The sequence below is a fragment of the Choloepus didactylus genome, chromosome 23 (genome assembly GCF_015220235.1).
Source record: "Choloepus didactylus isolate mChoDid1 chromosome 23, mChoDid1.pri, whole genome shotgun sequence".
NCBI lineage: Eukaryota > Metazoa > Chordata > Mammalia > Pilosa > Megalonychidae > Choloepus > Choloepus didactylus.
In genome coordinates, this window is record NC_051329.1 from 27,431,518 (window position 1) to 27,459,267 (window position 27,750).

At 37.8% G+C, this 27,750-nt stretch overlaps 1 protein-coding gene and 1 pseudogene across 6 annotated transcripts in view; one reads left to right on the plus strand and one right to left on the minus strand.

Moving 5' to 3' along the window:
- MTMR3 (myotubularin related protein 3) overlaps positions 1-27,750 on the plus strand; it is a 212,476-nt gene that overhangs the window by 111,945 nt on the left and 72,781 nt on the right. For 5 of the 6 annotated variants that reach the window (XM_037817081.1, XM_037817085.1, XM_037817086.1 and 2 more), the window contains one exon: positions 22,427-22,508. In XM_037817081.1, the coding sequence (XP_037673009.1) occupies positions 22,506-22,508 (3 nt within the window). In that variant the 5' untranslated portion in view covers positions 22,427-22,505. Of the gene's footprint in view, positions 1-11,101; positions 11,169-22,426; positions 22,509-27,750 lie in introns of those variants that run through there. The other variant, XM_037817083.1, reaches the window with a different exon arrangement.
- LOC119519304 lies at positions 15,944-17,625 on the minus strand (annotated as a pseudogene).

Consider the following 27,750-nt stretch of genomic DNA (forward strand, 5'->3'; position numbering starts at 1 on the left):
CCACATCTGAGCAACAAAGAGGCACTTGGGGTGGGGGGAGACTCTTAGGCACAGTTATAAGGAGGTTTAGCCTCTCTTTGCAGCAACAAGCTTCGTAGGGGCCAGCCCCAAGATAGAGGGCTCAGCACATCAAGCCGTCAGTCCCCAGTGTTTGTGAGAACATCATCAGCAATCCAGGTGAGGAAGCCCAACACCTCTGCATCCTCCCCCAGCTCTTTAGGAGGGCCCCGAATATAGATTTTTATTCTCCACCCAGATTACTTTAGGATGTGTTGCTATTTCATTCTAATCTATACAGATTTATCATAGCTCACTTCCTATTCAAAGTTCCTTGTAATTGTAGTGTTTGAACAAACTGACTGTAGAAGTTCTATTATTTAGAAAATATAGATCCTACACCACATAAACATTTCTTCCCTTGGTCTCATATGGAAGTTGAAGTTTTAACACACAGTCAGTTTCAACCTTTACCCTTTGGCTCGATTTGCTTTAGTCTTAACCAGATGTGCTTTATTCATATCTTTAATTGAAGTCTGAGCTCTATTTCAGCTTTTCTTTTTTTTTAAACAGTTGCTGTATGTGTTAATACTGATATTCATATCTGCTGAGCTCTAGCTCTGAGTTTCTGGTGTAACACAGACACCCAATGTTCCAGAGACCAATCAGGTTATACATTAAGGAATCAACATTTCAGAGTTTAGAGATAGCCATTACAATTCAGGAATAGATTTGACTGCTGTAAGAGCTTACAATCTAGGGACCATTATAGTAATCATTTCCCTGTTAGGCTGTGCTCTAAGATTCAGTTCTCAGTTTATACGTTGTAGTTAGTCCATATTGGTGAGGCATTATAGTGTTCGCTTTTGTTCTGGCATACTTCACTCAACATGCTGTCTACAGGATCCATTCACCTCCTTGCATGTCTCACAGCTTCACTCCTTCTCGTAGTTGCTCAGTATTCCATTGTACGCTTACACCACAGTTCACCATTCTGTTCCTCAGTCAGTGTACCCTTAGGCTACCTCCACCCACTGCAAATCATGTATACTGTCTCCATAAACACCAGTGTGCAAATGTCCATTCATGTCTCTGCTCTCAGATCTTCCAAATACATACCCCATAATGAGGTTGTAGGACCTTGTGGCCCCACATACTTAGCTTCTTGTGGAGCCACCACAGTGACCTCCAGAAAGGCTACACCATTCTGCCTCCTTATCAACAGTAAATAGGTACATCCCTCTCTCCATGTTTTCTCCAGCACTTTTACCTCTATTTATATTTTTTTCCTATAGTCTTATAGAGATATAGTCATATAACATAACAACCACCCAGTGTATAATCAGTTGTTCACGGCATCATCACATAGTTGTACATTTATCACCACAGCACTTGAACATATTATTATGAAAAAGTTTTTTTTTTTTTTTTTTGGTTAATAATAAAAAAGATAATAAAAATAAAAATGTCATACAATACAATTTAATAGTAAGGACAGAAAACAACACCACTACCAAGAATCCCATCGTCCTCCCTTACATCCCTCTCTGATACACATTTAGCTTTGGTATATTGCCTTTGTTACATTTAATGGAAGCATATTACAGTTTTACTGTTGACCATAGACTCCAGTTTGGTTTGATTATGTTTTTTGCCCAAATACCACCCATCCCTTTTTCAACACTCTGCATGGTTGACATTCATTTGTTCTCACACATGTGAGAACATTTTTATATTTCTATATTTAGCAACAGTCATTGGCCGCTCCAGTTTTTGCCAAGTTGCACAGTCCCAGTCTTCATCATCTGTCTTTACCTCTGGTGTCCTACATTCCCCTATCCCACCTCTTTCAGCTTTACTCACAGACATCTTTGTTCAAAGTTTGCTCATTAGTGTGATTTCTTATTACTGAGACCATACGGTATTTGTCCTTCTGTTTTTGGCTAACTTCTCTCAACATAATGTCCTCAAGGTTCATCAGTTTGCCAGCATTTTGTTGAAAATTTTTGCATCTGTATTTATTAGCAAGATTGCTCTTTATTTTCCTTTCTTGTAATATATTTATCAGGTTTTGCTATTAGAGTGATGTTAGCTTCATAGAATGAGTTTGGTAGTAGTGTTCCTTTTTCTTCAAATTTTTTTTGGAAGAGCAGGAATGGTGTTAGTTCTTTTTGGAATATTTGGTGAAATTCCCCTGTGAAGCCATCTGGCCCTTCACTTTCCTTTGTCAGAAGTTTTTTTTTTTTTTTTTTTTTCCTCCTCCCCCCTGCAATTTTATTAAGATATATTCACATACCATACAGTCATCCACAGTGTACATCAGTTGTTCACATTATCATCAAATAGTTGTGCATTCATCATCACAATCAGCCCTTGAACACATTCATTACTCAAAAAAAAAAAAAGAAAAGAAAAGAAAAATAAGAATAAAAGTAAAAAGAGCACCCAGAACATCCCATCTCCCATCCCCTCTGTGCCAGTTTGAATGTATTATGTCCCCCCAAATGCCATTATCTTTGATGTAATCTTGTGTAGACAGACCTATCAGTGTTAAGTAGATTGTAATTCTCTGAGTGTTTCCATGGAGATGTGCCCCACCCAACTGTGGGTGATGACTCTGATTGGATAATTTCCATGGAGGTGTTCCCCCACCCATTCAGAGTGGGTCTAAATTAAATCACTGGAGCCATATAAATGAGCTGGCAAACAGAAGGGACTCAGTGCAGCTGAGAGTGACATTTTGAAAAGGAGCTACAGCCAAGAGGGACGCTTTGAAGAAAGCACAGGAACTGCAGATGAGAGACAGTTTGAAGACAGCTGTTCAAAGCAGACTCTTGCTCTGGAGAAGCTGGGAGAGGACAAATATCCCAAGTGCAACTAAGAGTGACATTTTTGAGGAACTGCAGCTTAGAGAGGAACGTCCTGGGAGAAAGCCATTTTGAAACCAGAACTTTGGAGCAGACACCAGTCACGTGCCTTCCCAGCTAACAGAGGTTTTCCAGACACCATTGGCCATCCTCCAGTGAAGGTACCCGATTGCTGATGTGTTACCTTGGACACTTTATGGCCTTAAGACTAACTGTGTAACCAAATAAACCCCCCTTTTATAAAAGCCAGTCCATCTCTGGTGTTTTGCATTCCAGCAGCATTAGCAAACTGAACATGCTCCTATTATTCATTTACTTTTTGTCCCCATTTTTGTAGTCAACAGTCCATATACTGGATAAAGGGAGTGTGAGCCCATAAGGTTTTTCACAATCACACAGTCACACCATATAATCTATATAGTTATACAGTTGCCTTCAGGAATCAAGGATACTGGATTGCAGCAACAGTTTCAGGTATTTCCTTCTAGCTATTCTAATACACTAAAAACTAAAAAAGGATATCTATATAATGCATAAGAATAACCTCCAGAGTGACCTCTTGACTCCGTTTGAAACCTCTCAGCTACAGAAACTTTATTTTGTTTCATTTCTGTTTTCCCTTTTGGTCTGGAAGGCTTTCTCAGTCACATGATGCCAGGTCCAGGGTCATCTCCAGGAGTCATGTCCCACGTTGTCAGGGAGATTATACCCCTGGGAGTCAGGGCCCATGTAGAGGGGAGGGCAATGAGTCTATCTGCCAAGGTGGCTTAGAGAGAGAGGCCACATGTCTGATGACTGATTGACTCTCTTTAATTGTGATTGGTTTGTTGAGGTCTTTCTTCTTCTCTAGTCAGTATAGGTTGTTCTTGTGTTTTTAGGAAATTGTCTATTTCATCTAAGTTGTTTAGTTTGTTGGCATGCAGTTGTTCATAGTATCCGCTCATGATTTTTTTTTTTTTTTTTTTTTCCTTTAAATTTCTTTGGCATCCATGGTAATGACCCCCTGTCATTTCTGATTTTATTTGTATCTTCTCTCTTTTTGACTTTGCCTGTCTTGGTAGGGGTTTGTCAATCTTGCTGATACTATCAAATAACCAACTTTTGGTTTTATTGATTCATTCTTTTTTTTTTTTTTTTCTCCTCCATGTCATTTATTTCTGGTTTAATCTTTGTTATTTCTTTTCTTCTATTTGATTTATGGTTTGTTTGCTGTTCTTTCTCTAGCTTCTTCAGTTCAGTTAGGTCTTTAGCTCTTTCTTCCTTTTTAATGTAGGCATTTAGTGCTATAAATTTCACTCTCAGCACTGCCTTCACTGCATCCCATAAGTTTGGATATGTTGTATTCTTGTTTTCATTTGACCCCAGATATTTGCTGATTTCTCATGCAATTTCTTCTTTGATCCACAGATTGTTTAAGAGTGTGTTTTTTAACCTCCATGTATTTGTGAAAGTTCCAGTTCTTTGGTGGTTATTGGTTTCTAGCTTCATTCCATTATAGCCAGGGAAAGTGCTTTGAATAATTTCAGTCTTTTAAAATTTATTCAGTACTCTTTTGTTACCCAGCATATGATCTATCCTGGAGAATGTTCTATGGGCACTTCAGGAGAATGTATATTCTGGTGTTTTGGGATTCAACAATATACGTATGTCTGTTAGACCTGATTCATTTATCACATTATTTAAGTTCTCTATTTCCTTATTGATCCTTTGTCTGATTGTTCTATCTATAGAAGAGAGTGGTGTATTGAAGTCTCCCAATATTATTATAGAGACGTGTTGTTCCCTTCAGTTTTGCCAGTGTTTGCCTCATGTAATTTGGAGTTCCTTGATTAGGTGCATAAACATTTATGATTGTTATTTCTTGTTGGTGAATTGTTCCTTTTATTAATATATATAGTGTCCTTCATTGTCTCTTATGACGTCTTTGCATTTAAGTTCTATTTTGTCTGATATTAGTATAGCTACTTCTGCTGTTTTTTTCATTGTTATGTGGAATATTTTTTTTCATCCTTTCACTTTCAGTCTCTTCGTGTCACTGGGTCTAAGATGAGTCTCTTGTAATCAGCATATAGATGGGTCATGCTTTTTAATCCATTCTGCCAATCTGTATCTTTTAATTGGGCAGTTTGATCTGTTAATTTTCAGTTATTACTGTAAAGGCAGTTCTTGATTCAACAATCTTATCCTTTGGTTTTTATTTGTCAGATCTGTTTTTTTCCCCTCTCTGTTTCTATCCTTTAAGTAACCCTTACTAATACTCTTTAATTCTGTGCCCTCCTCCAGACCTCTCTGTCCTGTTTGTTTTTTTTTTTCCCCAGCCAACTGTATTCCCTTTTGTATCTCTTGCAGAGCAGATCTTTTGTTAACAAATTCTTTTCAGCTTTTTTTTTTTTTTTTTTTTTTGGCCTGTGAAAATTTTAAACTCTTCCTCACTTTTGAAGGATAAAGGGAAATGATTGATAACATGAAGCACAATTTTTCTCTTTCAGAATGTTAAATATCGTAACACTGACTTCTTGCCTCCTTGGTGCTTGTTGAGTAGCCAGTACTTAAGTCTTATGTGGCTTCCCTGTATGTGGTGAGTCGCTTTACTCTTGCTGCTTTCAGGGCTCTCCTTCTCTTCAGCATTTGACAGTCTGATTAGTATGTGTCTTGAAATGGGTATATTTGGATTTATTCTATTTCAAGTTCATTGAGCTTCTTTGATTTGCCTATTTTTTCTTCAGTAAGGGTTGGGAAGTTTTCCCCAATTTTCACCTCAGATAATCTTCCTATCCCTTTACTCTTCCCTTCACCCTCTGGGACACCAATGATTCTTACGTTTGTGTGCTTCGTGTCATCAGTCATTTCCCTGAGATCCAATTCAGCATTTTCCATCTTTTTCACCGTTTGTTCTTTTGTTCATTCGAATTCAGTTTCCTTGTCCTCTAGCTCGCTTATGCTTTTTTCTGCCTTTTCACGTCTGCTGTTGTGTTGTGTGTGTGTGTGTGTGTGTGTGTGTGTGTGTGTGTATAAATGTCTGGTTTTATTTATTTATTACTCTTAGAAAATCTTGTTTTTGACTGGAGTGAGAGTTAGAGGTAGAAGCTCTCAGTGAGGGCAGCCTCTGTCTCTTGGCAATCTGTTCCTGGCATTTTTCTTTGGCCTCCTTCATTCAAATGTTTAACATATTCTCTGGCCACTTCCTTATTTTTCTTAGTACGCTGTTTCTTCAGGGCAGTCTGCCGACATTTATGCTGTAGGACACATGGAGTAATGACACATTTGAATCTTGGGTGCTTTGGTCCTGGGTTCCTTACCTTCTTTGTTCAGGGGCTTTCTCACAGCATATTTGTGGACATCATCTTCTTTAGAGAGACTGAAACGTTTATGAATTCTGCTAGCTCTTTTGGGCCCTAGGCAACGAGGCACAGTAGTATCAGTCCAGGAATATCCTTCTCTCCTTTTTTCACAATCACCAAGTTGAGAACACTCAGATTGGCATCCACAATGTAACCCTGAACAGATCTGCACTTTCTTTCTCCAGTTCTCCTTGGTCTATAAGAGGAATGCCTCTTACTCATTAAGAGGCAGATACGGCCATGGGTCAAGACACCCCTGTTTCATGGGGAAACCTTGTTTGTCATTTCCACCACTGGTTTGGACAATATAACCCTTCCACTTTTCGCCCAGAGCGCCAGCAGCAACTTCTGTGGCCATACCCTTCTCATAAAACGTATGAAGTTTGTGTTCATTGTCCACTTCAGTGAACTTTTGGCAGCCAGTGGATGGGAAGGCGATGTTCAGCTTCATGTTGAGGCAGCTGACTGCCTCCAAGTGCTAAGAAAAAGAGCTCTAGTGTATTTTTAATTTGATGTAGCCTGTCTTTCGTTTCCATAGCTCTGCTGTTTTTCTTTTTATTCTTTTGAATAATTCTTTATGCTTTTCTAGTATCTTCTGGATATCCTTTATGTCTTCAGCCAACCCATTGAAGTTATTTAGGAGATTTCTATGTATATCTTTGTTTAGTTGTTCCATATTCTGAGTCTCCTCCCTCTTTTAAATTTGGTCATTTGGCTTGGCCATATCTTCTTACATCTTCATGTTCTTTGTGATTTTCTGTTGGTTTCTTGGCATCTGAATACCTTATAATGTTATTATTTTTAAAATTCAGTTTTATTGAGATACGTTCATCTACCCTGCAATCATCTACAGTGTAATGAAAATATTCAAAAACTGATTGTGGTGTTGAATGCACAACTATATGATGGTACTTGAACAATTTGTTGTACACTATGGATAATGTTATTTTGAAAGTTGATTCCCTCACTCGCCTAAGATTTTATAGTTGCTTGGGGTTGCGTTGAAGGTCTCCTTTGGTACTTGGTTTGTCAGTAATTCCCAGTGAGACCAAGGGCAAGGCCTCCTGTGGGAGATACGAGTCCATTTGGAAATTTGTTGAAGACTGGGCAGAAAGGCAGTTTGCCAGAGTGCACTTTCCCTGTGTTCCCAGCTGATGGCACTCTTGGACCACCTCTTTCCCTCAAGCCTGCCTCTCTCTACCCTGCGGCAGCCTGCTGAGACCAGGTGAAAGTCCGGTCAGTGCAGTAGGTCTCCGTGTGTGCTGAAAGCCAGCAGCCTTGGGGGTGGGGGATGGACACCGTCTTCTGAGGCAGAGACTCCGCTTGTGGGCATGATGGGCCAGGTTCCTGGGTGGACTGATCGCGGGTTGTGGGATTGAGAAGCTGTCCTTCCCCAGCCCGCAGTCAACCCAGGGTGCCTGTTAGGTACAGGCAAGCATGTACCTGCAGGCCCCTGAGGTGGTGGTGGAGCTCCTGGCCCTGCAGTGTGACTCTCTCCATTGTCCCTGCCTCTCTGCCCATGCACACCGTGAGCACCCAGGGCCTCTGGAGAAAGGATATAGGCAGCAGGTCCCAGAATGTCTCTCTTGCTGGCCAGTTGTCACATTGTTTCTGTTTCCCCTCTCCTCCCCAAAAACCAGGTGTGCCGGTTTGAATGCATTTTGTACCCCAAATGCCATTATCTTTGATGTAGTCTTGTGGGACAGACTTTTGGTGCTGATTAGATTTGCTTGGAATGTGCCCCACCCAGCTGTGGGTGGTGACTTTGGTGGGATACTCCCATGGAGGCATGGCCCCACCCATTCGGGGTGGGCCTTGATCAGGGGAGCCATATAAATGAGCTGGCTCAAGGAGAGGAAAACGGAGTGCAGCTGTGAGTGACGTTTTGAAGAGAAGCAAGCTTGCTAGAGAGGAACGTCCTGGGAGAAAGCCATTTTGAAACCAGAACTTTGGAGCAGACGCCAGCCACGTGCCTTCCCAGTTAACAGAGGTTTTCCGGACGCTATTTGCCATCCTCCAGTGAAGGTACCCGATTACTGATGTGTTACCTTGGATACTTTATGGCCTTAAGACTGTAACTGTATAGCCAAATAAACCCCCTTTTTATAAAAGCCAATCCATCTCTGGTGTTTTGCATTCTGCAGCATTAGCAAACTAGAACACCAGGCAACTGCAGTGGCCTGCTTCAGGTTGGTGGATAGGCACTGGGCATTGCTACATGGTTTCTGCGTGTTCCCAGGTTCCCACATGGGAGCTCCTGGCTGTGGTACTGAGACATGATTCCCCAGCTGGCTGTGGAGATAGGAGTGTGGGAGTGTACCACTCCTCTTGCAGCTGCCCCGCCCACACATAGCAGGGGGCCCCAGGTGCGGACACAATTGAATGAACTCACCTCATCCTCTCAGACATATTTTCTCCACTTTTTCATCCAGATCCTCCCTATATAATGTAGAATTCCCTTTGTGGCCACTTGTACCCTGTTCCAGTCGTTCTCTGCCTTTTTTCTGGTTATTCCATGGTGGGGAAGTTAGCTCTCTGTCTCCTATTCCTCCATCTTCCTCTTTCATGTCTTTTAATGGCTGGCTTATTTCACTTAGCATAATGTTGTCAAGATATTTTGTAGCATGTTGAGGCATTTTGTAGCATGTCTCACAACTTCATTCTTTTTCGTAGCGGTATAATATTTCAGTTTATGGATATACCACCTTTTGTCTATCCATTCATCTGTTGATGGAAATTTGGTTGTTTCCACCTTTTGGCTATTGTGAATAATGCTGTGATGAACTGAGGTGTACAGATATCTGAGTCCCTGCTTTTAAATTCTTTAGGGTATCCTAGAGTTGGGAGATGCTATGGTAATTCTGTGTTTAATTTTCTGAGGAACCTCCTAACTGTTTTCCGTAGCAGCTGCAGCATTTTATGTTGTCACCAACAGTGTACTAGGGTTCATATTTGTCCACATCCTTTCTAACACTTGTTATTTCCATTATTTTTTTAAAATAATGCTTTTACTTGGGTTTTTGTTGTTGAGTGTTGAAGCTGTCAATTTGTTACTTTTCTGAACTATTTTTTTTTCCCAAATGGGGAATGGAAAAAGAAAAGGAAAAACAAAACAAAACAGGTACTACCTCTTTCAGACTCCTTTGTAAGTTTTACCTGAGGGGGATTGCAGCACTGGCCACCCTCAGAGCCAAGACCCAGAGATCTGAAGTAGCTGATCAAAAGCAGTGATCAGTCATCAAACTACACACCCCCATATTTTGGAGGACTAGGTTCTTATAGTCCACCCTGTCACCCTCACGCTGTACCAGTAGTCCTGGCCACTGTTTCCACTGCTGCCTGCCACCTGCCTCTTGGCTAGGGGAATGGGGGATTGGGGTAGCTACTAAAGGGAGGGTGAAATTCATCGATATTTACCACAGTTTACCAGTCTCTTTTTCCAACTCTTCCCTGGATGCTGCACGGTGTTCCACCAGACTCCAGAGTTTTGAAATAGTTGGTTCAGACAGATCCTGCTAGTTCAGTTGTTGTTTTGGTGGGATGACTGATACCTGGAGCTTCCCACTCCACATCTTTCCACAATCTTCTATTTTTTTAAAAATTTAGAATCAATATATAGATAAAGCATCAAAGACATTTTGAAAACAGAATGAAAAAGTATTATTTTCCTATCTAAAGAAACATGGTCTCACTTTGGAGGGGAAGTGTGAAAAATTAAAATCAATTATTAACTATTCAATTAATAGCTTAATTATTAAACAGCATACTGTTTGAATTAATATAATACAGGCCCCAGATTAAATGAGACTGAAGAGATAAAACAGCTATATCCAATACGTGATCTTGGACTGGATACTTTACTGTGAGGGGAAGATTGCTTTACCCCACAATTAAATCAGTCCTGCAGAAATACTGACTCATGCAGGGGTATGGGCAAGTGTGGTCATTGTGACATTTTTGGGGGTAATGGAAAAGTGGAAATATCTTAAAATGTATTAACAATTGAAGAATGGTTAAATTATGGTATATTGGAATCTAATGACCTACTGAACTGCCCTCTGAAAGTACAGGAAGGACTTAATACGCTAATTGAAAATAATAAGTTGCCAGACAGTAAATATAGTATGACCTCACCCCCACCCCCTTTGTAGGTATATGCACAGAGAAGTATCTGGAGAGAATTCTCAAATAGTTAACTGTAGATGAGGTGAAGGGCAGCAAGGTGTGAGAAGGCAAGTTCTTATTTACTTTTTTTTAAAAAAAAGCAACTTTATTGAGATATAATTCACATACCTCACAATTCACCATTTTAAAGTGTACAATTCAGGGGCTTTTTGTACATTTACAGGGTTGTGCAACTGTTACCACAGTAAATTTTAGAACATTTTGATTGCTTCCCAAAGAAACCCTATACCCTTTTGGCTATTATCCCCTATGCATCACTCCCCATTCCTAGGTAACCACTAATCTACTTTCTGTCTGTTAAGATTTGCCTTTTCTGGACATTTCACGTAAATGGAATCATATAATATGTGACTATTTGTGTCGGGCATCGTTAACATAGGATAGTATTTTCAAGGTTCATCCATGTTGTAGTATTTATCAGTACTTAATTCCGTTTCATGGCTAAATAATATTACATTGTATGTGTATAACACATTTTGTTCATCTGTTCATAAGCTGATGGGCATTTGGGCTGTTTGCCCCTTCTGGCTATTAAGAATAATGCTGTTATAAATATTTGTGTACAAGATTTTACGTGTATATATGTTTTCATTTCTCTTGGGTAGATGCCTAAGACTGGAATTGCTGGGTCCTGTGATAACTTTTTCTTTTTCTTTTTTTATTTTAAATAAACTTTACTTTTAGAGCATTTTAGGTTTGCAGAAGAATTGCACAGAAATTACAGACAGTGGTAACTCCATGTTTAAATCTGAGGAACTGCCAGACTGTTTTCCAAAGGGTCTGTACCATTTTACATCTCATTGTATGAGGGTCATTTAAGCTTTATTTTTTTTTAAGTAGAGCCGTTGAAAGTTCACAAAAAAAACCATGCAGAAAATACTGAGTTCCCATATACCTTACCCCAACACTCATGGTTTTTCCTATTATCATTTTGCATGCGTGTGGTACCTTTATTACAGTTGATGAAACAATATTGTTGTAATTACACTATTAATTATGGTCCATAGTGTACATTAGGGTTCACTCTAAGTTCCATGGATTTTTTTTGCATTTTTATTCTGGTATCATACAACCTAAAATTGCCCGTTTTAACCACTTTCAAACATACAGTTCATTGCTGTTAATTACATTCACAATGTTGTGCTACCATCACTACCATCCATTACCAAACTTTCCCATTACCTCAAAAAGAAATTCTGTACCAGTTAAGCCTTAACTTCCCAATCCCCACCCCGACCCCAGCCCCTGGTAACCTGTATTCTAGTTTCTGACTCTGTGAATCTGTGTAATCTAATTATTTCATGTAAGAGAGATCATACAGTATTTGTCCTTTTGTGTTTGGCTTATTTCACTCAACATGATGTTTTCAAGGTTTAGCATCTGCCAGCACTTCATTACTTTTTATGGCTGAATAATATTACATTGTATATATTTACTTTGTTTATCCATTCATCTGTTGAAGGACACTTGGGTTGCTTTTACCTTTTGGCTGTTGTGAATAATGCTTCTATGAATATCAGTGCACAAATATCTGTTTGACTTCCTGCTTTCAATTGTTTTGGGTTTATATTTAGAAGCAGGATTGCAGGGTTATATGGTAATTCTGTACCTAAGAATCTGCCAAACTTTTCCACAGTGCTGCACCATTTTACAGTCCCTTCATCAGCATACTGGTATTCCTATTTCTCCACAGCCTCTTGTTCACTTGTTATTTTCCATTTTTTTAATAGTAGCCATTGCAATGGGTGTGAAATGTTATCTAATTGTAGTTTTTATTTGCAGTTGTTTAATGGCTGTTGATTTTAAACATATTTTCATGTGCTTGTTTACTATTTGTGTGTCTTTGGAGAAGTATCTACTTATGTGTTTTGCCCTTTTTTTTTTTTTTTGTCTTTTTTAAGTTGAGTTGTAGGAGTTCTTTATATATTCTAGATATTAAACTCCTATCACATATGTGGTTTCCAAGTATTTTCTCCCATTCTGTTGGTTGTCATTTTACTTTTTTGATAGTCATTTGATCCACAGATGTTTTTAATTTTAATGAAGTCCTATTTATGTGTTTTTAATTTTGTTGCTCATGCTGTTGGTGTACAGTCTAAGAAACACATTGCCTAACACAAGGTCCTGAAGATGTTTCCGTATGTTTTCTTCTAGGGTTTTTATAGTTTTATTTCTTATATTTAGGTCTCCGATCCAATTTGAGTTATTTTTGTGTTTGGTGTAAAATAGGGATCCACATTTATTCTTTTTGTATATGGATATCCAGATTTCTCAGAACCTTTTCTTAAGACTATTCTTTCTCCATTTAGTGTACTTTGCACTCTTGTCAAAAATCAGTTGACCACAGATGTGAGGGTTGATTTCTGAATTCTCAGTTCAATTTCACTGGTCTGTATGTATGTCCTCTTGCTAGTACCATGCTGTTTTGATTACTGTATCTTTGCAATTTTGTTCTTCATTTTCAAGATGGTTTTGGCCATCTTGAATTATAACTATTGTAAATATTAATAATTATGTCTTCTTGTTGAATTGCTCTCTTTACCAATATGTAGTATCCTTATTCCCTTGTAACAATTTTTGACTTAAAGTCTATTCTTTTGGTTATTTGCATACCACAATGGAATTCTCTTTCCATCCTTTCATCTTCAACCTACTTGTACGTTTGAATTTAGAGTGAGTCTCTGGTAAACAGCATATACCTGGATCATGCTTTTTTTACCCATTTAGGCTATCTCTGTCTTTTGATTGGAGAGTTCAAACTCTTTTTATTTAAAGGAGTAAAAATACAGGGCTTTCTTCTGCCATTTTTCTACTTTGTCTTTGTAAGTTTTATACTTTTTATGTCCCTCTATTCTTCTGTTAATGCCAAATTTCATATGTTTTTGAAGTATACCATTTTGCATCCCTTTTCCTTTCCTTCAGTATATATACAGTTTCAGATACTCTCTTTATGGTTAGATTTTAACATTCTGAATCTAAAACAATCACCTTCGATTTGAAGCTTAACTTCAGTAGCATACACAAATACTGCTCCTGTGCCCTTCTGCCCTTCCTCACCTTTTTGTTACACTTGTTACAAATTGTATCTTTATACATTGTATTTCTGAAACTATGGATTTATCATTTATTTTTATGCATATGCATTTTAGAACATGTAAGAATGAAAAGTGGAGTTACATACCAAAAATTGCAGTATAGTCATATTGGCTTTTGTAATTACCCACATCGTTACCTTTACCAGAGGTTTTATTTCTTTTTGCTGCTTTGATCCACTGTTTGGTGGATCCCTTTTGTCTGAAGAACTCCCTTTAGCATAGATAGGGCAGATCTATGGGTGACAAACTCCCTCAGATTTTGTTCATCTGGGAATGTCTTAATATTTCCCTCATTTTTGAAGGATGATTTCACCATATATAAAATTATTGGTTGGCAATTGTCTCTTCCCACCCCCCCCCCCCACCCCTGTTAAATATTTTGTCTCACCGTTTTCCTGCCTTAGTGGTTTTTTATGAGAAATTGGCACTTAATTTTATTGGGGCTCCCTTTTACTTAACACACTGCTCTTCTCTTGCAGCTTTCAGAACTCTCTCCTCGTCCTTTGCATTTGGCAGTTTGAGTATTATGTGCCTGAGCATGGTTCTGTTTGAGTTTATCCTGTTTGGGGTTTCTTAGGCTTTTTGAATGTGTATTTTTATGTTTCATTAAATTTGGGAAGTTTTCTGCCATTATTAGTTTGAATATTCTTTCTGCCCCTTTCTCTCTTTCCTCTCCTTCTTGGATTCCCATAATGCGTATATTGGTACGATGGTATCCCAAAGGTCTCTTAGGTTGTTTTCACTCTTTTTCATTCTTTTTTCTTTCTGTTCCTCAGACCAAATCATTTCAATTGTCTTATCTTTAAGATCACTGATTCTTTCTTCTGCCAGCTCCAATCTGCTGTTGAAATTCTCCTGGGAATTTTTCATTTCAGTTATTGTGGTCTTCAACTATAGTATTTCTGTTTGGTTCCTTTTAAAACTTCTTTTTTATTAAGATTCTTATATTGTTCATTCATAGTTTTCCTGATATCTTTTTGTTCTTTCTTGCTGTTTTCCTTTATTTCTTTCACCACATTGAACACTGTTTTTAAAAAAATCCTTTATCTAGTATGTTCAAAGTCTAGTCATCTTTGTTGGTGTTTCCTGAATTTCTGTTTTTCCTTCAGACCAGCCATAATTTCTTGTGTCTTAGTTTTTCTTATGATTTTTTTGCATACTATTTTAATATTTTTTAAAAATTCAGTTCTGTTGAGATATATTCACATGCCATACAATCATCCACAGTGTACAGTCACTTGTTCCCAATACCATCATATAGTTATGCATTCATCACAATTTTTGAACATTTTCATTACCCCAAAAATATAAAAAATAAAAATTAAAATATAAATTAAAGTAAAAAAGAACACCTAAAACACCCCATCACACCCATCACACTCTATTTTTCATTTCATTTTTATCCCCATTTTTGTACTCATCTGTCTATACCCTGTAGAAAGGGAGTATGAGCCACAAGGTTTTTATAGTCACACAGTCACACCATGTAAGCTACCTAGTTATACAATTGTCTTCAAGAATCCAGGCTACTGGGTTGCAGTTCAACAGTTTCAGGTATTTCCTTCTAGCTATTCCAATACACTTAAAACCTAAAAAGGAATATCTATATAATGCATAGGAATACGCTGCAGAGTGACCTCTTGACTCCTTTTGAAATCTCTCAGCCACTAAAACTTTATTTTATTTCATTTCTCTTTTCCCTTTTGGTCAAGAACTTTCTCAATCCCATGATGCCGGGTCCAGGCTCATGGTTGACATGTCACTTAAGTTTCTTTTAGTCTGTAGGTTTCCCTTCTGTCATTCTTCTTCATTCATTAGAATGAATGAATGTTTCATTTGTTCTGATTCATTAGAATTAGAATTCTCATTCTTTAGAATGTTTTAATTCTGTCATTCCTTCTTCAATTATTAGATGAAATACTCCTCTTATCAAGTACTTGATTTTAAAGCTGTTCAATTTGTATAGGAACAGAAAGATAAATACTTAATTCTTTGTCCTTGTTTATCAGTTTTAAAAAATAAAAGGTTTGTTTCTTAGCATCCTCTAGTGGTAAACAATAGAGTGTGCTGATTTGTGGGCATCATTATGTAAACTCACATAAGTTTAAGCACCATCCATTGTTCTTATTATTTTTGCTCAAATGATCCCATTTTTGGCCAGTAAGAGTTCTTTAAGTTTGCTCCTGAGTCCTTTTGTTTGTTTGTTTTCCTTAAGAAAGACATATATTTACCCTGTGGACCTGGAATATACTCTTCACAGTAGGAGTAGTTCAACTCAATCTTGAGATCACCCAATCTAGGAACCCTCCCAAATGTTTGAGCCAGCATTTCAGATAGGAGATAAGCTGTTTTCCAGTTGGAGTGACTAAAATGAGTCACCAGTTGTCACTGTCCTCCTCCCTTGCTTTCCTTCTGGGGCTGGGTACCATCCTGTGGCACCCAAAGGAGGCTGTCCTCCTTAATTCTCCGTGAGGCTTCCAGAGTGGTCCAGGCTAAGGGTAGACTGATCAGCTTGGGGGTAGATAGGCACTCCAGCTTGTAGTGTCCATACTCAGAGGACCTATTTGTGAGTTTCTTCTTCATGCCCTCCTTCTGGTTCCTCTTGTGCTCAGTAATCTGCTGGAGCTGGTGCTCAGTGTATTCTGGCTTGTGTGGTCAGTGGGCCAGCTGGCATGGCTACAACAAGAACATCTGACACTGCGTAGGGGCACAGCCAGCCCACCAGGGGAGTACTTCCAGGGCTGTAGTGGGTCTCCTTGTGGTAGAAGAGAATTCCATCTACTTCAAAAGGGAAATCTATAGACACCACCTTACACAAGCTCTCAGGGGTTCATGGGCAATTCTTTAGTTCCACAGATTTAAAGGGATTGATTTTGGTTTTCTCTCCCAGTCCTTCAGGTAACTTGGAATGCACTGACTAGAATCGGCAACCAGTCTGGTTGTCATAAAAAGGATGTCCCCGTCAGCACATCACTCCAGAACATAGTAGCTCTGCTTTACCTTGCTGTAAATGCAGTCCAGAATGGTGTAGTCTTTTGCCATTGTAGAGTTTTGCCTGTTACCTCCTGTTCTGGTTTGCTAATGCTGCCATGAAGCAAAATAACAGAAATGGATTGGCTTTTATAAAGCGGATTTATTTGGTTACACAGTTACAGTCTTAAGGTCATAAAGTGTCATCAATAATCGGGTAAGTCATTAGCAATCGGGTATCTTCACTGGAAGATGGCCAGTGGCATCTGGAAAACCTGTCAGCTGGGAAGGCATGTGGCTGGCATCTGCTCCAGAGTTCTGGTTTCGAAATGGCTTTCTCCCAGGATGTTTCTCTCTAAGCTGCAGCTTCTCTCCAAAATGTCACTCTTAGTTGCTCTTGGGGCGTTTGTCCTCTCTCAGCTTCTCCAGAGCAAAAGTCTGCTTTCAAAGGCTGTCTCTGAAATGTCTCTGTAAACTGCAGCTCCTCTCTCAGCTCCTGTGCATTGTTCAAAGTGTCCCTCTTGGCTGTAGCAAGCTCAGTCCTTCTGTCTGAGCTTATATAGTGCTCTAGTAAACTAATCAAGGCCCATGCTGAATGGGTGGGGCCACAGCTCCATGGAAACTATCCAGTCAGAGTCATCACCCATGGTAGGGTGGTCACATCTCCATGGAAACACTCAAAGAATTACAATCTAATCAACACTAATAAGTCTGCCCACACAAGATTACATCATAGATAATGGCGTTTTGGGGGACATAATACATTCAAACTGGCACAACTCCTGGCAGAAGGGAAGAAAATCTATTAACACTGTAATGACTGTAGAACCCCTAGAAGCTACAGTGAGGGCTCTTTTTCCAATGAAGCACATGACTACAATTCATTCCTGACTCAGATCTGAAGGGACATCAATTAACCCCTCTGAAAGTATCAACTGGATTGTCTGGAGCCCAGAGCCCAGAAGAGTCTCCATGCCTGCTTCCTCTACACACCACAACCCATACTGGTTTCCTCTCTGGATCCAACAGGGCACTCAGTCAAATTTTTTACAGTGATATGTTGTTTCATGGCCTAAATCTCACCTTGGCCAGCTGGCTGCCCTGAATAAGGGGCAGGCTCCCCTTATTCAAGGCAGCTGTACTTCCCACCTTCCACCACTTGATTAGCATAGCATTTTGGTAACATCTTTCCTGCATGAATGTCCCATTTTTTAAAATCATTTTTTTAAAATTTTAGAATATAACATGTATACATAAAAGTGATAACTTTCCGAGTGCAATTTAACAAGTAATTAGAGAGCAAATTTCACAGAACGTTACGGGTTACAGTTCCATAGTTGCAGTTATTTCCTTATGTGAAATATAACATATATGCAAAAAGGTAGTATCTTTCAAAGTATGATTTAACGAGTAGTTATATAGAAAATTTAAGAAAAGTTATGAGTTACAGTACCATAGTTTCAATTATTTCCTTATTGTGAAATATATATACAAAAAGGTGATAGCTTTCAAATTACAATTTAACAAGTAGTTATAGAACAAATTGTAAAGGATGCTATGGGTTACAGTTCCACCATTTCATTTCTTTCCTTCTAGCTATTCTAATGCCCTAGCAACTAAGAAAGAGAAAATTATATAGAGATTTGGTATTCATAATCCTTTGTTAAATTCCATCTTGTCTGTTGCTTCCCTTCCTCTAGTTTAATCACTTTCCTGATCTTCAGGGATGTGTAGGCATAACTTGTTCATGTTGAAAAGGGGTGTCAACTTTATGGGAAAAGGGGGCACATCTGGTTGATGTTCTTGAACAGGCTGTTGCCTCTGGGTTTGGGGACTTAGCTGGCATAGGAGTACTCTGGAAGATTAAGTTTCTGAAGACTAAACTTAGTGAGTGAAACTTTTATAGAGTCTCAGATAGGGATCTGGGTATTGTTTAGGGTTATCAGGACTACTTTTGTTTTGGGCTTATCATACTGTGGTCATTTGGCAAATCTAGCTGAAGCTTGCCTAGGAGTAACCTCCAGGACAGCCTCTTGACTCTATTTGAATTCTCTTAGCCACTGAAACCTTATTTTGTTGCCTTTCTTTTTCCCCTTTTGGTCAAAAAGGCATTCTCAACCCCTCAATGTCAGGGTCAGGCTCAGTCCCAGAATCCATTTCCCATATCACTAGGGAGACTCATTCAACCGGTGGGCCCTGTTCCACGTTTGGGGGTGGGTGGTGAATATATTTGCAGAGTTAGGCTTAGAGAGAGTCTACATTTGAGCATCAAAAGAGGTTCTCCAGAGGTGACTTCTAGGCATAATTGTAGGTGGGCTTAGTGTCCCCTTTACAAACAAGCTTGATCAGAGCAAGCCTCAAGGTCGAGGGCTTGACTTATGAAGTAGGGGGTTCCTAAGTTCACATAGCATATGTTATGTCCACGATAATCCAGCCATTTCTCACGTTATTATAACTTATTTGTAAAATCCTCATCACTCTCCATTTTAAACAATTCTCGTGACTTAAGACACCTTGTAGCTCTTGTCGGCCCCTAATTATTTGTCCCTAGTATTTATGTGTTACTAGTATGTTATTCCTATTAATTATAGTCCCTAGTATACAATAGGTGGATTTTTCCTGTATACCAATCTGTAGTTAGCTCTCTATATTAGTGTCATACCTTAGAGGTATATCATGCAAGCATCTATCGATGTCCATTTCTTCATCATCTTTCTTATTTTCCTATTCCTCGCTCTCCATCCCTGTCCAGTCATCTTCGGCCAGTATGGCGTAGTTCACATAATCCAGCTGCTTGGATTTCTGTAGTTCCAGTAACTGACAGTGCCACTTATTCTGCTCCAAGAAATATACTTGGACTTGTACTGTGATAGGCATGGATGTGGGGCTGTTGTGCTATTGAGATCTTGGGAAACAGAAAAGCTACCAGCCAGGGCTTGACTCAGTGCTTCCATCTTCCTTAAGGCAAAAGTTCGACGTGCCACCCTCCCGAGTCCTTTTGACATAGCCTTTGATAGTTTCCTTGCTTTCTCGGTGTTCCCAAATCAACCTGTATATTTTCTATTCTAATCCTGGAATGGCTATTTTTCCTCAGGAGCCCTGGTTCCTTTTTGTGGGAAGTAATGTTTAGAGACTAGGTGCTTTGAGTGCTTAGGGATTAGGTTTGTTCCCAAACCTTTTTGCAGTAAATTTTTTTAAGAGTATTGTATTCACTGTCTTCACCCATAATTTTTCAAACTTGTTTTTTACTGTGGATATAACTGTATTTTTATATAGACATAAGTTTGCTATTTTAACCATTTTTAAATGCACAATTCAGTGGTATTAATTGCCTTCATTGTGTTGTGCTACCATTACCACCATTGTATTAGCAGACATTTTCATCAGTCAAAACAGAAACTCTGGAATCATGAAAATGTTTTGGTAAAAAATGTTGGTGATAGCAGTAGCACATATTGTGAATGTAATTAATATACGGAATTGTATATACGTGGTCGTGGTTAAAATGGGAAATTTTGTATTTTGTGTACATATAACAACAACAACAAAAACCTAAACAACACAGAAACTTGGTATCCATTAAGCAGTAACTCCCCTTTCCTCCCTTCTCCCCATCCGTGGTAACCTCTAATCTACTTTCTGTCTCTATGAATTTGCTTTTTAGATATTTAATATTAGTAGTATCATATATTTGTCCTTTTGTGTCTGCCTTATTTCACTTAGCATAATGTTTTCGAGGTTCATCCTCTTTGTGGCATGTGTAAGCATTTCATTTCTCCTTATGACTGAATAATATTCCACTGTATAGATAGACCACATTTTGTTTATTCATTCCTCTGTTGATGGACACTTGGATTGTTTCTGCCTTTTGGCGATTGTTGAATAATGCTGCTGTAAACATTGTTGTGCAAGTATCTGAGGCCCTGCTTCATTTTCTTTGGGATTTATTCCCAAGAGTGGAATTGCCTGGTCATATGTTAATTCTTTTCTTTTCTTTTTTTTTTTTTTTTTACTTTATCAAAAAATTAAAAAAAAACAAAATGTTAATTCTTATGTTTAATTTTTGAGGAACTGCCAAGCTGCTCTTGCTGTGGTGGCTGAAGTGTTTCTTTTTAAAATGATCTTTAAAAGGTTTCTTTATAACAGCATCTAAATCTAATAACAAAGTCATACTTTCAGGAATAGTTTGTTTCTCTGCCTTCCTTCTCCTCTCTCTTTTTTAAAAATTAGAGCAGTTGTGGGTTTACAGAAAAATAATACAGAAAGAACAGAGTTCCCATATGCCACTCGCCCCCCCCACCCTGCATCCCCTCCGCCCCAGTTTTCTGTATTCTTAACAATTTGCATTTGTGTGGTACCTTTGTTACAATTGATGAAACAGTGTGATTATAATTACTCTATTAATTATGTCCCATAATTTATATTAGGGTTCACTCTTTGTGCTATACAGTAATATGTTGTTTTTCGCCTTTCCTTTTAATTAATTTCAATAGATGGCCTCTTTGCACATCCTTACCATGCTAATAAAATAGCACTTCTGGTTACTCCTTGCTTTTACTCTCTTTGTAACACCTGACTTATCAACTGACATTATATATATTTTTATTTGTTTGTAGTGGGGAAGATAGACAGTAAAATTAAGCTCTATAACTTTTTTTTGCATATGTCTCTCCAACATCTAGAACAATGCCTGGAATATATGAAGTATTGAATAAATATTTTTTGAAAAGAATGAATCAATGAGATCATTTTAGGCTAATTTGTGTTCTTGACTTAGGTCATTTCAGAAAGGTCTTGTCTGGGTTTGGAGAGTGTTGAGAATGATGGCTCTGACTTAGTTTATTACTGAACTGTCTGGTTCTTTCTTATCCCTTTTTGTACAATGAAGTGCTCCAGCCTCTTCATCTATACTCCAGCTTCTTCATCTATACTTGCTCCTCAGTTGTGGCTTTAATGCCACCCACACACTGATATCTCCCACATTTATATGGCTGTTTCTAGCCTCAGTCTTCTTCATCTCCAGGCTAGTTTATCCAACTCTCTATTTGGAATCTTCAGTTTGATAATTAATGGGCATCTCAACTATAACATACCTAGAATGGAATCCCCGATTCCCTGTTCTCTTGCCTCTACCTCTGCAGGAGTTGGGGGACCCATTTTTCTTATAGACTTCCCTCATCAGTAAATGGGAAATCCATTCTTCCAGTTTAGTTCAATCAAGAGTTCTTTGGGCTACCCTAATTGAGCTTTCTTTTTGAAGTCCTACAATATTTGTATTAGCACTTAGGTTTCTGAATTTAGTCTTATTTCCTTCAAGAATAGTCATTGTGCATGTAGGTGATGCAAGACATGGAAGAAATACCTTGCTTATTGATAGGCTATAAATATTTCATTTAGTAAAATCATGCTGTATGATCTTAATCCTGTTAGGAGAAATTAGAGCTTGGTGTTGGCCTTAAAAACCAGGTAAAGTTACTAGTGGTTTGTGTAAGTTTTAAGATAAGCATGGAATATTTGGATAATAAGACAAATTTTTTTTCCCACATTCTACTCATTAAGCCAGTTTGGTTCCCACTGCTAGGGAGATCCATGTTGAATTTACAAATGACTGCAAAACCATCCTAAAATATTATAAGAATGTTGGTTTTGCATTTGCAGGTTGTTTTTAATTTTTACTGCTTTATTTTCATCCAAGCTTTAAGACATTTATCTTGTAACTATTATCATTTAGGAGTGTGATGAACTTTTACTGAATTTTTTGCAGAGATAGGTTAAGACTGGAGGATTTTACAAAGAAGGCATTATAGAGTTTGGATTTGATTTGTGGGAATTAGTCAAGTGATATTCAACTTTTTTTTTGGCTTACTCTGGTTAGGTCCATGTACATGTGGGCCCTTTAGTTACGGTATAGACAATTAGGGGAAAAATTATTGCCAATTTTGCCTTTTTTTTTTTTTTTTTTTTGAAAAAGGTCTTGGAATAAGGGAAAGAAGAGCCTTGCCAGAGACTGAAGGGACGGGGATCTCTCCTCCTAATCTGGGCCTCCTGTCATGGTAAGTACAAGGAAATGGCAAAAAAGGGAGTTGGACTCTTATCCTGACAGTTAAATGAAAGCCAGTAAGTCCATAGTTACCCATTTTTGTTTTGTAAGAAATCATTTTATTTTCACTTTCCCCCGAACTCTCATTTTGTACCCGTCTGTCTTTTAGTGTTTGCTTTGTAGTAATTATTGTAGAATATTCCAGTGTATGGAGCAGTTTTCATTTCTTTTACTTTGATACTGTGAATTAGATAACATTGCTTATCTTTGAATCAGCTAGTAAATGGAGTCAAGACTAAAGCTCAGGATTCTTGGACTCCAGGTTTCTTATTTATTTCTCTAGGAAGTAGGTCATAGATGGAGTGAGAACTGTACTTTTTTTTGTTTTTTTTTGCATGTGTGTAGGGAGTTGTGATATTGCTGTCTGTATTTCTATGAATTTACATCTCCAGAGAGAAGCAGTTCCCTACTTTCTTGTTGCCTCTCTTTAAGGCATTATTTTTATGCCACAGAAGATTGACCAGCTGTGCACAACCCCTATTTCCTATGCCTACATCTTTGACCAAAAAGAGTATCTACTGGACATTTCAGTGATATGTGGGACATTTAGGGCCCAGTCCAAGCAGAGAAGATGGAGCAATGAGCCAACCACATTTTCTTCACCTGAGGAATGCATAAACAGTGCTGCAAGGCTTACAAAAGAGATGGTCCTCTGTGATATTGTGTACTATTTCTACTTTGTGATTTTTTCTTAGATCCAGACTCTTTCATGCTGGTGCACAAAGAAGGAATTGAAAAGTCCATGTTAATTTCAGGCTTCATTAGGGATGTGGTTAGAAAATGATTTTCAAAATTAAAAACAACAACAACAAGAAACCTAGTTGTGCAGAAATGTCATGTTAAAAGAAGGTTGAGGAGAAAGGTTGTAACTGTTTCCATTTTAAAATGGAGTCAGTTTTTTCTTAGTTTGTGGGCATTACAGCTTTCTAATGTATTCTATCCCCAAACATTCATGAAATTTTAATATTATTTCTCTAGACTATATTTCATTTTATTGATTTTCCCACAAAGTTTCTATACATGGAAAAAGAGCTTGCCTAGTATTTATATGGTCTGTATGCCAATGCTAATGAATTGGAAATGGTGGGCTTTTGAAAGCTGCTCTGTTCTGCATTGAGGGCTTGTCCTTCATTGTATTCCACATGGACAGTAACATGGTCCTCTTCCTGTTTCTGCTGAGGTCTCTGTGGTGCCCAGGAGAGTCTTCCTGTTGCTTTCCTTGTCTGTGTGCTGCAGACACACTCTGGAGATAGTTCTGTGTGCAACAGTGGGGGAACAGTGCGACTGTGGATCTTTTTTTTTAAAAACTTCCTCACAAAGCAGCATTATAATAAGGTCTTACAATTTCTCGTTTACAGATTCTAACACCAAAACCCATGATTATATTCTTTTCTAGCTTATTCATTACCAAATGTACATATTTTATGTAATTAAAATTATAATATAATTTTCTATTTTGCTTATTTCACTAAAACAAATTAAACATTTTCCCATATTGATTCATTGGATTCCTAATGTTCATTTTACAAGTTGTATAATATTTTCCAAGTTGTTTAAACATTGATTTAATTAAATATATATTGCATTGTTTTCGCACTTAGGTTGCATGTTTTTAACCCTTACTTTTTATATAGAAAATTCAGGAGCACTGAACTTTTGTGTGTGTGTTTTCAGTGTATACTTCTATATTAATTTGAGAGTAACATCCTCTACCTCAATTCTAAAGGTTCTTAAATGAAAATGGAGTAGGAGTTATTCAGAATGTTAAGTATTAGGAAAATGTGTTAATGTTTTCTTATGGAAAAATCCCAGGCATATGCAAAGAGAAAATAGTACAGTATTCTCTCATATACACATCACTCAGCTACGGTAGTCATAAATTCGGGGCACTCTTGTTTCATCTGACTCTCCTACACCCCTTTGGTTTATTTTGAAGCAAATCCCAAGCTTGTCAAAGGAAATGTATTTTTAATGACCCTCAATACCGGTCTTAAGATTAGTGACTGGAATTGACAATGAAACTCGTAACTCCTTTCACTTTTACATTTCCTTACATTTGACAAATGGAGTTCTTACATGCATTTAATTCTAGTAGGTAGGTAAGGTTTCTTATCTTGGAATACTATATATGAACTTAGTTAATAGGAGTCAACAGTCTCTGCTCCCCCATGTTCTTTTTTTTTAATCTTCATTTTATTGAGATATATTCACATACCACGCAGTCATACAAAACAAATCATACTTTCGATTGTTTACAGTACCATTGCATAGTGGTACATTCATCACCCAAATCAATCCCTGACACCTTCATTAGCACACACACAAAAATAACAAGAATAATAATTAGAGTGAAAAAGAGCAATTGAAGTAAAAAAGAACACTGGGTACCTTTGTCTGTTTGTTTCCTTCCCCTATTTTTCTACTCATCCATCCATAAACTAGACAAAGTGGAGTGTGGTCCTTATGGCTTTCCCAATCCCATTGTCACCCCTCATAAGCTACATTTTTATACAACTGTCTTCGAGATTCATGGGTTCTGGGTTGTAGTTTGATAGTTTCAGGTATCCACCACCAGCTACCCCAATTCTTTAGAACCTAAAAAGGGTTGTCTAAAGTGTGCATAAGAGTGCCCACCAGAGTGACCTCTCGGCTCCTTTTGGAATCTCTCTGCCACTGAAGCTTATTTCATTTCCTTTCACATCCCCCTTTTGGTCAAGAAGATGTTCTCCGTCCCACGATGCCAGGTCTACATTCCTCCCCGGGAGTCATATTCCACGTTGCCAGGGAGATTCACTCCCCTGGGTGTCTGATCCCACGTAGGGGGGAGTCCCCCATGTTCTTTAAATATATATCTATGTTGACATCTCCTCTGAGGTATGTACTTCCCTGTCTTACCTGCCCAGCTTAGTCAATATCAGAAACCAGCCTTTTCAGGATTTTATAGATGACCCTCTGACCTTATAGAGTTGGATGAAGACCAAGAAGTTCCAGATTCCACAATGCCTAATGTTCCTCAGCAATACCAGGAAATCAAAGATGTGGATACACCCTCCCTGATACAAATAAAGAACTGCTTAAAGCCTGGGGGAAATTTGTTTCCAAACTTCTCGGCTGGCCAGTACTTCCCAGTTTGTTTCTTCCTCCACTCTTGTTTCCTTCTGTTCCCCTACCATATCAACAGTATCAAATTTGGCCTCCATTTTTTTTTCACCTATGAAAACTCACAGATATTATTGGAAATTTAAGGAGGTAATTCAACTCATATTTAGCCAAGTAATGTATTTTTGACTCTCTGTTCTTGTTGAAAGTCAGTGTGTATTTTCTCCACATGTTAATTAAGTCCTTGAGGATTAAATGAATTTTTATGCACAAGGATAAAAAAAGGAGTTCTGAAGCCAACTTTATAGATCATGTGAGCTGAGAGAGTATCTTTTTAAAATAGCATTTATTTGATTTGATTGTGAAAAATAAGTACATTATGCCCTTGTCTTGCTGCCCTAATTTTCAGTTTTCTTATGTTGAAAATTACTCATTCCATTTTCAGTTTTTAGCAGCTACTTTGGTTACATACGTTTGCCTGAATTAGCACCCAAATCAACGTGCTAGCAAGAATAAGTAGATAAACAGCTTCACTAATTTTTCTAACCTGCTATTTTATTTCATTTCTGTGCTATTTAAAGGTCAGCTGAAAACTAGGTCAGGGAATCAATTGGCAGCTCTGTAAAATTATCTTGAAGAGAATAAAATGTGCCTTACACGTTTATGTGAGTTAAAAAGCTAGTTAATGTGATGCTGAGAAGGCATGTTTAAAATGTACTTTTATATAAGAATTTTTAAGAGCTTTTTTTTTCATATTTGATAGCATTTTCTACATATCCCCTATTGATTTATGAGGGAAGTCTCACTAAATTCAAAATTCCTTTAGTTCTCTATAAGCGTAAATATTCAGAGTTCTTTAAGTCAGAGCTGCCTCTTAAGAATGAAAATAGGAATTTGGTTTAAAAAGTGGTTAGTACTTATACTAGAAAAATGGGTTCCTTTCAAATATGACTGTGCCCCTTATTATTCCTTCACCCTTTCATTGACCACAGAGGAAGTGAGTGGAAAAGGGATCAAATGGAACCAGCTGACAGAAAACTTTTTATCTAACAGATTATTTTGGTGTTTACAGGAGTAGAGCCATTTACAAATCTCTGTACACCCTTAGCACTTACACTTTCGAGTCCCCGAGACACATTATATCAATCTTATTAAAATACACTCATTTTATTAAAAAGGTTTTTTGCTATAAAACATGTAATGATTTTCATAATTTTGCTTTTGGAATTGTTTGATGATTATCAACTATAATTTCTTGACAATCTTGAATAACTAGCAATTCTAGGTAAGTGACAAAATCTAACATGGATTGTTTATTTACAAATACTATGGAAGTCTGTAGTTAACAATTAATGAAATTTTGTGAATTTTTATAGCATTTAATGAATCATAAAATTGTTACTTTATGTTTGTAATTTGATGCCACTAATTTCTTTTATAGATATCAGACTTTTAAAAAGACCCTTAGAAAGCCTGTCACTATAGATAAAATGGCCCAGCAGAGGGGCTGGGATGAGTCCAACCAGCCAGTAGCAAAGACGTATGATTTAAATGGGTAGTAGGTAACATGGGTGGTTGTTTTTTAAGTCTCTGTATAGCTTTTCCTGTTACAGGATCAGCACTAGGAGATTGGTTTTAGGGAAATCATGACTTTTGAAAGAAAATGTTCATAAATTCTTTTAAAATAATAAACACAAACCAATTATAAGATAATATAAATAGCATTTTTGATGAAAAGTAATTATTTTTTTTTTGCATCCAGGAATGATCAATGAAAAGATTGGCATTGTTTTATATTTTTGCACATCTCTTTGACGTTTGGCTTAATAGATGATGACCCAGCTGGATTCTCATACCTACTTCTGCGTTCTATATGTTACAATATGTTGTTTTGGTTGAAATACATGAAGAAAATGAAGCCTGACACAGAAAGATAGTTAGAAAAGGGAAGACTATTTTAATTGTGGATATTTTTCTTTAATACTACACCAAAACTCAAGAAGTGGTAGTTCATTCTTTAAAGATTAGTTGCAGTATGGAATCTGAAGCCATATCAATAAACTGTTTTACTTTGAATGGATCTTTTCTCCATGCAT